Source organism: Equus przewalskii, chromosome 19 (assembly GCF_037783145.1).
Source record: "Equus przewalskii isolate Varuska chromosome 19, EquPr2, whole genome shotgun sequence".
Taxonomy (NCBI): Eukaryota; Metazoa; Chordata; class Mammalia; order Perissodactyla; family Equidae; genus Equus; species Equus przewalskii.
Window position 1 is genome coordinate 5,532,226 of NC_091849.1, and position 12,291 is coordinate 5,544,516.

The following is a 12,291-nucleotide window of genomic DNA, read 5'->3' on the forward strand; positions in this document are numbered from 1 at the left end:
TGAAGCCATCTGGTCCTGTCCTTTTCTTTGTGGAAAGTTTTTTGATTATGAATTTGATTTTTTTAATTTGTTATAGGTTATTCCCATTTTCTTGAGTCAGTTTCAGTGGTTTGTGTCTTTCTTGGAATTTGTTCATTTCATCTAAATTATCTAAATCATTGGCATACAGTTCATGGCATTATAGTTCTTTTTTTTTATTTGTGTACTGTTGATAGTAATGTTCCCTTTTTCATGCCTAATTTTAGTAATTTGAGTCTTCTCTTTTTCTTTATTAGTATAACTAAAGTTTTGTCAATTTTGTTGATCTTTTTGAAGAAACCTTGTTTTGTTGATTTTTTTAATACTGCTTTTCTACTCTATATTTCATGAAATTCCGCTCTAATTCTTATTATTTCCTTCCTTCTGCTTGCTTTGGGTTTAGTTTGCTCTTTTTCCAGTGTCTTAAGGTGGATGGTTAGGTCATTGATTTGAAATCTTTCTTCTTTTTCAATGTAGGCATTTACAGCTATAAATTTCCCTCTCATCACTGCTTTGCTGCATCCCATAGTTTTGGTGTGTTGTATGTTTGTTTTAATTTATCTTGAGGTATTTTCTAATTTCCCTTGTGATTTCTTCTTTGGCACATTGATTATTTAGCATGAGTTGTTTAATTGCCACATATTTGTGAATTTCTCATATTTTTCTGTTATTAATTTTCAATTTAATTGGAGATAATCCTTTATTTAATTTCAGTTCCTTTAAATTTATTGAGGCTTGTCTTAGGAGCTAGCCTATGGTATATGTTGGGGAATGTTCCATGTGCGCTTGAGAAGAATGTGTATTCTGCTATTGTTGGGTAGAGTGTTCCTTAGATGTCTGTTGGGTCTAGTTCTTGTATGGCTTTGTTCAAGTCTTCTGTTTCCTTGCTGATCTTCTGTTTGCTCTATCCGTTACTGAATATGGACGTTGAAGTCTCCAACTGTTATTGTTGGGCTTTTTTAAAGCTTGGCACCTGAGCTGACATCTGTTGCCAGTCTTCTTTTTCTTCTTCTTCTTTTCCCCAAAGCCCTCCAGTATATAGCTGGATATTCTAGTTGTAGGTCCTTCTGGTTGTGCTATGTGGGATGCTGCCTCCGCATGGCTTGATGAGCAGTGCCACGTTCACACACAGGATGCAAACCAGCAAAACCCTGGGCCACCAAAGAGGAGCAAGTGAACCTAACCACAGGGCCAGCCCCCCCCAAGTATTATTGTTGAATTCTCATTTCTCCATTCACTTCTATCAGTTTTGGCCTCATGTATTTTGTTGGCACTGTTGTTAGGTATATATTTGCTTACAGCTGTTGTATATTACATTTCTATATGTTATAGATCCAGCGATACAACTATATACATACTGTTTTATCCAATTGCTTTTTAAATAAGAAGAATGCAGAAAAGTATGCATTTTGAACTTTTAAAATTACGTAATTTTAATTTTAAATTTAAATTTTAAATCTTTGCATTTTGTGTGAATTCTCATTGATTTGCTTCCAGCCTGAAGAACTTCCTTAAGTATTTCTTGTAAAGCAGGTCTGCTAGCAACAAATTCTGTTTTTGTTTTTCTGGGAATGTCTTTATTTTGTTTTCTTTTTTGGGAGAGGGGGTAGTTTGTAGACTTACTTTTTTAGAACAGCTTTAAGATTCACAGTAGAATTGAGCAGAAAGTACAGAGAGTTTCCGTACACTCCTTACCCCACACATGGAAAACCTCCTCCACTATCAGCGTTTCCCACCAGAGTGGTGCATTTGTTACAGTTGATGAACCTACATTGACAAGTCATTGTCACCCAAAGTCCATAGTTTATGTTAGGGTTCACTCTTGGTGTACATTCTACGGGTTTTGACAAATCTGTAGTGACATATATCTACCTTTGTAGTATCATACAGAATAGCTTCGCTGCCCTAAAAATCCTTTGACCTCTGCCCATTCATCCCTCCTTTCACCCTAACCCTGATGAACACTGATCTTTTCACAGTCTCCATAGTTCTGCCTTTTCAAGAATGTCATATAGTTGAGACCATACAGTATGTAGTCTTTTCTGTTTTCATTTTTGAAAGATAGATATGCTGGGTATAAGATTCCTAACTGGCAGTTTTTTTCTTTTAGTGCCTTGAATATGTCATTCCCACTACCGTTTGCCTCCATTATTTCTGATGAGAAGTTAGCTGTTGTACACGAGCAGTTGTTTCCTCTTGCCCTTTGCCTTGACTTTCCAGTACTTTGACTATGATATGTATTTGTGAATCTCTTTGCACTTATCCTACTTGGAGTTTATCAGATTTCCTGGATATGAGGGTTATTGTTTTTCAATAAATTTGGGAAATTTCCAGCCATTGTTTTTTTAAAATAATTTCAAATATTTTTTCTGCTCCATTCTCTCCTTCTCGTATTCCCACTACACATATATTGGTGTGCTTAAACATGTCCCACATTTTCTATGACTCTTATTTTCTTCATTCTATTTTCTCTCTCTTCTTTGTTTTGGGTAATCTCTATCCATCTTTTTTTCAAGTTGATTGATTCTTCTGCCAACTTAAATCTACTGTGGAGCACCTGTAATTAGTTTTTCCTTTCAATCATTGTACATTTCAACCCCAGATTTTCCATTTGGTTCTTTTGCAACTTCTGTCTCACTAATGATATTCTTTATTTAATGTGGTATTGGCTTCATACCTTCTTTTACTTCTTTAAGTGTGGTGTCCTTTAGTTATTTGACTTATTCGAAGTCTTTCTTAGTGACACTCACTAGCTCGCTCTCTCATGAGCGATTTCTGTCACCTGTTCCTCTCCACTCCCCCTTATGGGTCACTTGTTCCCGTTATTTTCCTGTCCCGTCATGTTTGTCAGTTTTGGCTTCTTGCATTTTGTTGGCTCTGTTGTTCGGTATATATGGTTTTAGGTTATATCTTGCAGCAGCTTTGGGTGCTGGTTTCTTTTCCCCCTCTCCAGGACTGACTTTTTGCTGTTATTTGCTTGGTTGGCTGTTTTGTCACTTGGCTAGACTGTTTAGTGGAGTCTGTTTCCCCTGCCCTGTGAAGCCTTTGATGTGACTCCTCAGAGCACAGCTCTGGGTGAGTGCACAGTTGCCCTGGGATGACGTGGTTTTGGTTGGACTCTTTGACTGTCTCTTTCCCTGGTCTCTCTAAGATGCTGGTTTTATTTGGTATTACATCTAGCCCATTAGACTCCACTAATTACTCTTTGATTATTCTCTTGTTTTTGAGAATGCCTGGTACATAAAGTGCTCAGCACCCTGATCCACTTAAATTTGGGCAGGGGAAGTTTTTGAGGCCATTCTTTGAGATTTGTTCTTAGGTGTCTCTTTCCCTGGTTCTCCTTAGTGGACCAGGTGAGCTATGGCTTAGCTTGTTGCTCTTAATTATGATTTTCAAGAGCATCTTTAAGTTTAAACTTCCCCATACTCCCTCTCAAACAAAGTCGGTTATGTTGGAGCACAGCGCTCTTTTCTTATGGATTACCTCTCCCCCGGGCAAAGTCTGAACCACTAGTCTGGGTGCTGGGTAGAATGGTGGCCTCTGGTCTTCTCAGCTTGCCTCTCTCAACATGGCACTTTGCTATTAAGAGGGAGTTGGGGCAAGAGTGGTCAAAATCCCCACCACTTTTTCCCTGCCACCCCTGTGGTGGAGCCTTGTTGTTGGCAGGGACCAGGTAGAGGAAAGGAGCCCCTGACCTCTTGGGCATACTTATAGGGATTTGAGTTGGGGAGAAGAAACGCTGGTGGCCTGTCTCTCTTGGTGAGATATGGTAAGTCTTGATTGGGAGCTGAGGGGAGAGACAGCCTGTGTTCTTGGCTACACCCACCCAGAGTGGGCTCCTGTCACACTGAACTGGAAGGTAGAGAGGAAGGAAGTCACAAACTCTCTCTCTTCTTATGCAGTGTTAGTAGGTTTTCTTGAATAAATGTTTCTTTATTTGCTCTGTGGCCTTAGGACAATTTCAGAGACTTTAGGGGTTTTTTTTAGTAGTTTTCACCTGCTTTGCCTGCTTAGTTGGGGAGTGTGTCTTCAGAGCTCTTTTAAAATCCTAGAAATACTGGGGCTGGCCCCGTGGCTGAGTGGTTAAGTTCGCGCGCTCCGCTGCAGGTGGCCCAGTGTTTCGTTGGTTCGAATCCTGGGCACGGACATGGCACTGCTCATCAGACCACGCTGAGGCAGCGTCTCACATGCCACAACTAGAAGGACCCACAACGAAGAATATACAACTATGTACCGGGGGGCTTTGGGAAGAAAAAGGAAAGAATAAAATCTTTAAAAAAAAAAAAAAAATCCTAGAAATACAACTCTACCCTTGCTTCTGAAGTGTTTTTTTTCCTAGATATAGAATTCTGAGTTGACAGTCGTTTCCTTCAGTGCTTCAAATATGTATTTCCCTTCTCTACTGGTCTCCATTGTTATGGCCCTGTGTGTAATGTCTTCTCCCATCCTCCCCCCCCCCGCTGCCCCCGCTGGTTTGTGTTTTCCTTGTCTTGGTTTAAGTTTGACAGTGACGTTCATTGGTACAGTTTATGCAGAGCATCTACTTTCCTTCCAAGAATCTGGAATTTTGATACATGCTAGGCAGAGGGTGCCTGTGTGACCAGGCCCCAGTAAAAATCCCAGGCACTGAGTCTCTAATGAGCTCCTTTGTAGTCAGTATTTTGCATGTGTTGGGTCAGCTTGTTGCTGGAGGAGGTAGCCCGTCCTGTGACTGCTGGGAGCGCACCCTTGCAAGTTGGTGCTTGGATTCCCCTGGGCTTCACCACACACACCTGTTCCCTTCGCTGATATTGCTTCATATCCTTCCACTGTAATAAATCGTAGCTGTGAGTGAGACTGTGTGCTGAGTCCTGTGAGTCCTGCTAATGATCATCTAACTGGGGGTGGTCTTAGGTGCCCCAACACCCCAACTGTTGCCTTCCACTGGCTTGGCGTAGTTCAGGAGTCTGCCCAGGGTTTGAAGAGATTGATATGTTGTTTTAGGGGCTCCTCGCTCTCTGAGACCCCCCTGTCTGTGGTCTCCTTCCCAGATTTCTAGCCATTCTGTCCACTCCCAGCTCTTCGCTGTGACATCTGAAGCCTGTAAGACTGTGCTTTCTCCTGGAGTTCTGCCAGCAGCAGCCTGGGGAGTGCAGAAGCCGTTGGGTTCCCTTCTTTCAGGGATCCAGTCTGCTCGGTTTCTGTGGGTTGTTGGTTTCTTTTTAGTGTCAAATAGTTATGTTTATATCATTCCTCTCTTTCTTGCAGTGGAACTCTCTCCCTCTGTTTATAATAGTTAATAAATGTTCTCAGTAATTAAGGCAACTTCTTCCTCTTCTTAATAGTAAACACAACTTTCACACGGCTAGTGAAAAACGTGTCTTCCTCCTCTAAAGAGCCGTTGCCTTTCAAAGGCTCACCAGAATTCTGCAGGGTTTTTGTTTATTCCTTTTTTCCATAGTGATGATCTGTTGTTCCAGATTATCCAGCCATTGGTGCAAGACCCAAACTTGAGAAAAGCTTTCAGCATTGCTGTGGTTTCAAAGTTATCCTGACAGCCTACTCCCACTGTTCTGGGAGGAATCAGAGCAAGTGTTAGCAGCCGCGTGGCTGCTGACACAGTTACTGATGGTGATTCAATGGGCCAAACTTACCCGACTGTGATTGTTTTGCAACTTTGGTCTTTTTCTTGTAAGCCGATGTGTTTGCGTGCCTTGCCCTGATGTTATGTCTCGGGCTATTTGATATTTTAACTGCACCAATGGCGGTTACTCTTTCTCCCTTCTCTTACTGAGCTCCTTAGCCAGTTTCTGTTTCTCCGTAGATTTTGGTTCATGTGTTAGTGAATCTTCTGTCCATCCTTTTCTTTCTGTCTTCTGCAACCCTATAGCACGTTTCAGCACGTTTCTGGGCCTAGGGACATCGGGGTGTGCTCTGAGGTGGGTGCAGTGGGCTAGGTGTTGGGAGTGATCCTTGTTGATTAATTCCACCACTCTGCAAACCATCAGGGGACTTGGTAATCTTAAGGAAAGCCTGATTTTACTTGTTTCACATTTTGACTTTTCAGATTGAGTTTTAAAAAGAAATCCTGGGCCCGCCTGGTGGCGCAGCAGTTAAGTGCGCATGTTCCACTTTGGCGGCCCAGGGTTTGCTGGTTCGGATCCCGGGTGTGGACTTGGCACCCCTCGGCAAGCCATGCTGTGGTAGGCGTCCCGCATATAAAGTAGAGGAAGATGGGCACGGATGTTAGCTCAGGGCCAGTCTTCCTCAGCTAAAAAAAGAGGAGGATTGGCAGCAGATGTTAGCTCAGGGCTAATCTTCCTCAAAAAAAAAAAAAAATCCTAACAAAAAGAACTTTGGTTGATTTATTATGGCACTAGTAGTCAAAGATGGTTATTATGATGTGGATTTGCCAGAATTTTACTTCACATGTGATTGTGAGTAACCCTGCAAAACAGTATCTAGGTAATCTGAATGAGATTTTCGTGCCTTTCTGCCTTCATTTTGTCTTGGTTTTTTAAAACCTTCATAGAACTTGTTTGCAATTCTGTACTTCAATGAAGAGTTCGTTTATGTAAAATTCTTTGCATTAAAATTCTGTAACTAGAAGTGGATACCTGCCTATACTTTGAGAAGGACAATTCATTGATACTAGTTTTCAGAAGTAGTTACATTGGCCATGAGAGGGAGAACCCAAGGCAAAGGGACTGAAAAACTGATGAGGGATCTTTTTTGGAGTTTGTCTTGTGATCAAGGTTTTCCTCCCTCACCACCAAAAAAGTGCTCTGGAAATAATTTTAGGTAATATTCCAGTAAAATGTTGTTGAATCCTAGTGATGCCTTTTTGTGGGAGATTATTTTAGCCACTCAGAATAGGGAATCAACAGGACTTGACTTTTAAGCTTTCAAAGGGGGAAGGACATTTGTCCTTGATTGGGAGGAATGGGAGACCCTCATGTCCCCAGTCTAGTCTGAAGTTGGTATTAGAAGCCTGTGGTGGTGGTTGGCCTCAACCTCCCCACCCTGTGTCTAATGCCTGGTGTGACTCTTGTACACCTGCTGCTTCTAGGGCATGCTTGGTGTCTCCCTGTCAGCCATATGTGTCTTGTCGACTTGCAAACCATGTCCCCCACGAGAATTAGAAGGGCAGTGTGTCTGCATCCTGAATCCTATTGCTCCTTCATAGTCTAATGCAGGGGTTAGCAAACTGTGACCTGCAGGTCAACTTGAAGAAAGGTTTGACATTTTTAAATAGTTGAAAAATATCAGAAGTATAATATTTTATGACACATGAAAATTACAGAATTCTAATTTTAGTATCCATAGAGTTGTTTTGTTTTTAACGCCACCTCATTTACACGTTGTTTGTGGATGCTTTTGTGCCTTAGTGGCAGAGTTGATTGGTGGGGAGACCATCTGGCCTGTGTGGCCCTTTCCATAAAGTTTGCCAAGCCATAGTCTGATGTGTCCCTCATCACTGCCTTCTTTCAGTGTCTAAACAGGGTCTGGCCGCTGAGTATACGTAAAACACAGCACGTGCACCACCACACCTGCTGAGCTTGTCCTCTTAGGCCGCCTCTTGGTTTCCTGAGAGCACTGGTGGGGAACTGGCAGGTGAAGGTTCCCGTCGGGTATCGACCCTGGAAGGGAAAGTACAAGGAGAGGAGGGGAAAGAAACTCATCCTGCTTCACCAGACCCCTGCTTCAGCTTTAAGGAAAATGGGGTGCTCTGGCTTAGGGTACTTTCTGCTTCTGGAATAAAAATTGATTTAAAAAGAAAATAAGTATTAAACATAATTTTCTCTTGAGACAATCTCTTTACCCCTTGTATTTAAAACTTTTAAGTTATTTCTGCCATGAAATTGATTGGCGTGGAATTTTCTAGAAATACATCTTTTACTACGTTGAAATGTGCCCTTCTAAATAACTCTTCACAAGCAAGGGAGCAGGGGGAAGAAACATCACTGTCCAAGCTCGGCCTGCTCTGTTGTGCACTGTGAGGACGCACACCTGCGGATCCCACGTTTTGTTTGGCATGAAATCTACCTTCTGCTGAAGCAAGGCCTTTCTTTACCCTTAATCCTTTTTGCGTGAAAACAATAATGTGTATTTAATTTTAGACTTTTCTTCAGTTAAGGGCTTCCATTCTCTGTATTTCGGGTATATATATTGGAGAGTTTGGGGGTTTCTTTGAGAGTAGGGGAAATGATGGGGTGGGGTAGTCTCCCATTCTCCAAAAATGTCTATAGTTGTCCTCAGTTAGCCTGTTATTTTGGAATGTTGGAGAACTAAGTACATCGTTATGTCATCTGGTCTAACGTGTAACTTTGCCAGAAATTTATTAATGTTCTTGATAATTGATGGGCTTCGACTTTTGCGTCCTTAATTAAAGAGCTGCTGTGGCTGTAGGCCTCTACCTACAAGGTACAGGGGTGCATGTTGCCCTGGGAAGCGAGCTGATGGTTCACTGGAGAGGTGACAACAGATTCTAAATATTTCTCCAATAACACAGGGGCATTATGTCAAATATATTTTGTTCATGCGAGCCATAGAGCATCTCCCATTTATACTTAGGCTGTTAAGATAGTAGAATTTGTCACAATAATAACAGTATGTTTCATGGCAAGCTTGTATGAATTTATAAATTTGATACAGTATGTATTGATCATCAAATACAAAGATTAACAGCATCTTCCTTTAAAGATGTTAGCATAAAATTAGTTAAAACCAACACTTGAAGGTAAATAGCTTTGCCATTCTAGACCATTTTATTACCCATAAAGCTTTACATTCTCTGCTCACCGTTTTAATTTAAAATGGAGTGCTTCTGATACTTGGCAATACCAACCACGTTTCCTCGGTGAGCCAGTCCCACAACCCAGAAGGCTCTTAGCCCTTCATAGCGTGTGGCATTTACCACAAGTGCACTATTGTTTGGTCCCTGCTGTTGGTCACCTAAGGATGACCAGGTAGAAGGCTGTGGGTGACTAGTACTGTTACAGTTCTGACTGTGAAAACCAACTCAGGTGGTCAGGGTTCAATGTAAAAGTAAAAGAAAGATCCCCCTTTGAATCACAGAAAAATAAGCTACATAATGCACATCCATATATTCTGAGCATGAAATTTTAGCTTTTTGTTTGACCTAATTTTAAGGAAATTGCTAAAATCCCAAATGTTCTGTTACTATTCTGTTTTCAGATGATTGGGCTTGGAGAAAAGACCATTTTCATTATCTATGGTGGTTTTTAGTATTTATTCATTTATTTGTTTGCTGAGGAAGAGTCACCCTGAGCTAACATCTGTTGCCAATCTTCGTCTTTTTGCTTGAGGGAGATTCACCCTGTGCGTCTGTTTTGTATGTGTGTGGCCACCACAGCATCGCCACTAATGAATGGTGTAGGTCCGCACCTTGGAAGCTAACTCAGGCCACCCAGTTGGCATGCGCCAAACCTAAGCACTGAGCCATGAGGCCAGCCCCATGTTTTTTATTATTTTTGATGTTTCATTTATTAAACTTGCACTTTTTTTCAGATAATATGTTTATACTTTTTTCTTTTCTTTTATAAACAGGTTGAAAGGATTGTTGACAAAAGGAAAAACAAAAAAGGGAAGACAGAGTATTTGGTTCGATGGAAAGGCTATGACAGCGAGGATGACACTTGGGAACCAGAGCAGCATCTTGTGAACTGTGAGGAATATATTCATGACTTTAACAGACGCCACACTGAAAAGCAGAAAGAAAGCACATTAACCAGAACAAATAGGACCTCTCCAAACAACGCTAGGAAACAGATTTCCAGATCTACCAACAGCAACTTTTCTAAGACCTCTCCGAAATCACTAGTAATTGGCAAAGACCACGAGTCGAAAAACAGTCAGTTATTTTCTGCCAGCCAGAAGTTCAGGAAAAACACAGCTCCATCTCTCTCAAACCGGAAGAATATGGACCTAGCAAAATCAGGTATAAAGATACTTGTGCCTAAGAGCCCCATTAAGAGCAGGACCGCAGTGGACGGCTTTCAGAATGAGAGCCCTGAGAAACTGGAGCCCGTCGAGCAGGGTCATGAGGACACGGTGGCACCAGAAGTGGCAGCCGAAAAGCCGGTTGGAGCTTTATTGGGCCCTGGTGCAGAGCGAGCTAGAATGGGGAGCAGGCCCCGAATACACTCACTAGCGCCTCAGGTGTCTGGCCCCGTGACCGCGGCCATGGCCACGGGACTAGCCGTTAATGGAAAAGGTGAGTGTCCAGGTCAGCTGCTCGGTGGGCAGTGTGTCTGTTGATTGCCACAGCTGTTACCCATGCCTGGTCATTACCTTGGCGGGTGGGAGTAGGTGCTGCTTCTCAGCACGTTGCTGCTGCTCCAGAGAGCAGGCTGTCATAATCCTGGAGAGTTCTGTAGATTCCGCTTCTGACAGGTCTACTGGAACCTTTGAGAGATTTTGCCAGCTTCTCCTCTCTTCACTTGAAGCCTTTGGCATTTATGCCTTAAATCAGCACTAGCTATCTCTGATTTCCCATCTGCAAACTGTACCACCACATTGACTTGCTTTAAACAGCATCTTACTCTAAATAGGTTCTGGTTGGTATTTTTTTACCGCAGATTTCTTTCTGAAGCCCCCTACTTTTATACGTCTCTCAGATAGTGAGTCTTATGTTGAGAGCCCATCTCAATTTTCTAAGTGTGACCACTATAGATTAGAAGTCCTGATCCTCATTTTGCTGACCATTTAAATTACCAGAAATGCGTTTCAATGGAGAGGCTTTGGGACTTTGGTTTGTTTCTTTGTACCATGGCCTCCCCAGCTCCTAAGACAGCATGCTTGTTTACGAGCATAGACAGTTTCCTTCCCTTCCCTTTCCCATGCCTAGCTAGCCAGCGATTTTTATAGACTTCTATACATGCTTCTCTAATGTAAGCCCACTAGCTTTACCTCACTTTACGACCTGGTCCCTCTTACCTACCATAGCTTTCTAATTGGTCTTCCTGCTTCCTGCCTTTGACGGTTCCCATCCATTTTCTGTAATTCTTGGACAGGAGAGGGGACCCCAACTGCCCGTCTGATTGCAGCACGGTTGCCTTCGTTAGCAGGTCTGCTCCTGGGCCTGCTCAGCCCTCACCTACCTCTCCAGCTGCGCCTCTCCGTGTCAGTGCTCCTGCTGCCCTCTCTGTTCCTCGTTCACCTCGTGAACTCTGATTCTCCTTCCAGTTCAGGGCCACCTGCTCCTGGGTCCTTTTGTCTCTTACACTCTCCTTGCCCTCTGCATTGCAGTGCAGTAGTTGTCCCTTTGCCTGTGTATGTCTCTCTCAGCTAAATGCTTAGCAGAATAATAGAAAACAAAATAAGACGATGTTTGGTTTGGGGGAGCTGTTTTCCTCTGAAGGGAAATGTTCATCTAAGACACTGCTCCAACTGTCTTGCTGTGGTGCATCCAACAAGTTTGGCTTAGGCCCTGGTGTAGCAATGAGGAGCGATACGAGCTGAAATCTGGGCTTCCGTTTGGACAGTAAGTTGCCATCCTGCTGGTGTTTTTCAGATACACACTTTACCCAAATGCTGCTCCTCTTCCCTGTGGCAAAAGTTCCACCTTCACCAGGAACTTGAGTGAGCCTTTTTACTGCAGAGTTGATTTCTTGTCTTGTTGGCCTGCTCACGGATACAGTTTTCTTACCTCGTTGTAAATGAAGGATCATAGAGATTCAGAGGTGGAAGAGACTTTATACATCATCTAATAGGACGGTCTACTTTACAGATAGCGAAATCAAGTCTAGAGAGATTGTGGTGTTCAGACAGAACTGAAGGCAGAGATGGGATCAGAACACGTTTCTCAGTTCTTTCTCCCGTGTTCCTCTCACCATTGCTTGCTGCCTCCACTAGACAAATACACATCTGCTTCTTTATTGATTAATTAGGGCCAGGCACTGTGCTGGGCTCTGGGTCTGCAAGCAAGGACTGGGCCCGTGCTGGCTCTGGGGCAGGAGTTGGCAAACTGCAGCCCGTGGGCCAAACCTAGCCCACCATGTGGTTTTGTACAGTTTACAAGTTAAGGATGGTTTTTACATTTTCTAATATTTGGGAAAAATCAAGAGAAATATTATTTCATGACACGTGTAAATATAAGAAATTCAAATTTCTGTGTCCATAAGTAAAGTTTTATTGAAACATAGCCACATTTATTCATTCACTCATGGTCTGTGGCTGTTTTCCAGCTACAGGGACAGAACTGAATCACTGGGACAGAGACTGTATAGCCTCCAAAGCTGAAAAAATGGACAGTGTGGCTCTTTACAGAAA

General features: G+C 42.6%; 1 protein-coding gene across 6 annotated transcripts in view; it reads left to right on the forward strand.

Moving 5' to 3' along the window:
- CDYL (chromodomain Y like) overlaps positions 1-12,291 on the forward strand; it is a 243,142-nt gene that overhangs the window by 158,611 nt on the left and 72,240 nt on the right. For 4 of the 6 annotated variants that reach the window (XM_070585012.1, XM_070585014.1, XM_070585017.1 and 1 more), the window contains one exon: positions 9,568-10,234. In XM_070585012.1, coding sequence (XP_070441113.1) covers positions 9,568-10,234 — 667 coding nt within the window. The remainder of the gene's footprint in view (positions 1-9,567; positions 10,235-12,291) is intronic. The other 2 variants (XM_070585015.1, XM_070585016.1) reach the window with 1 other exon arrangement.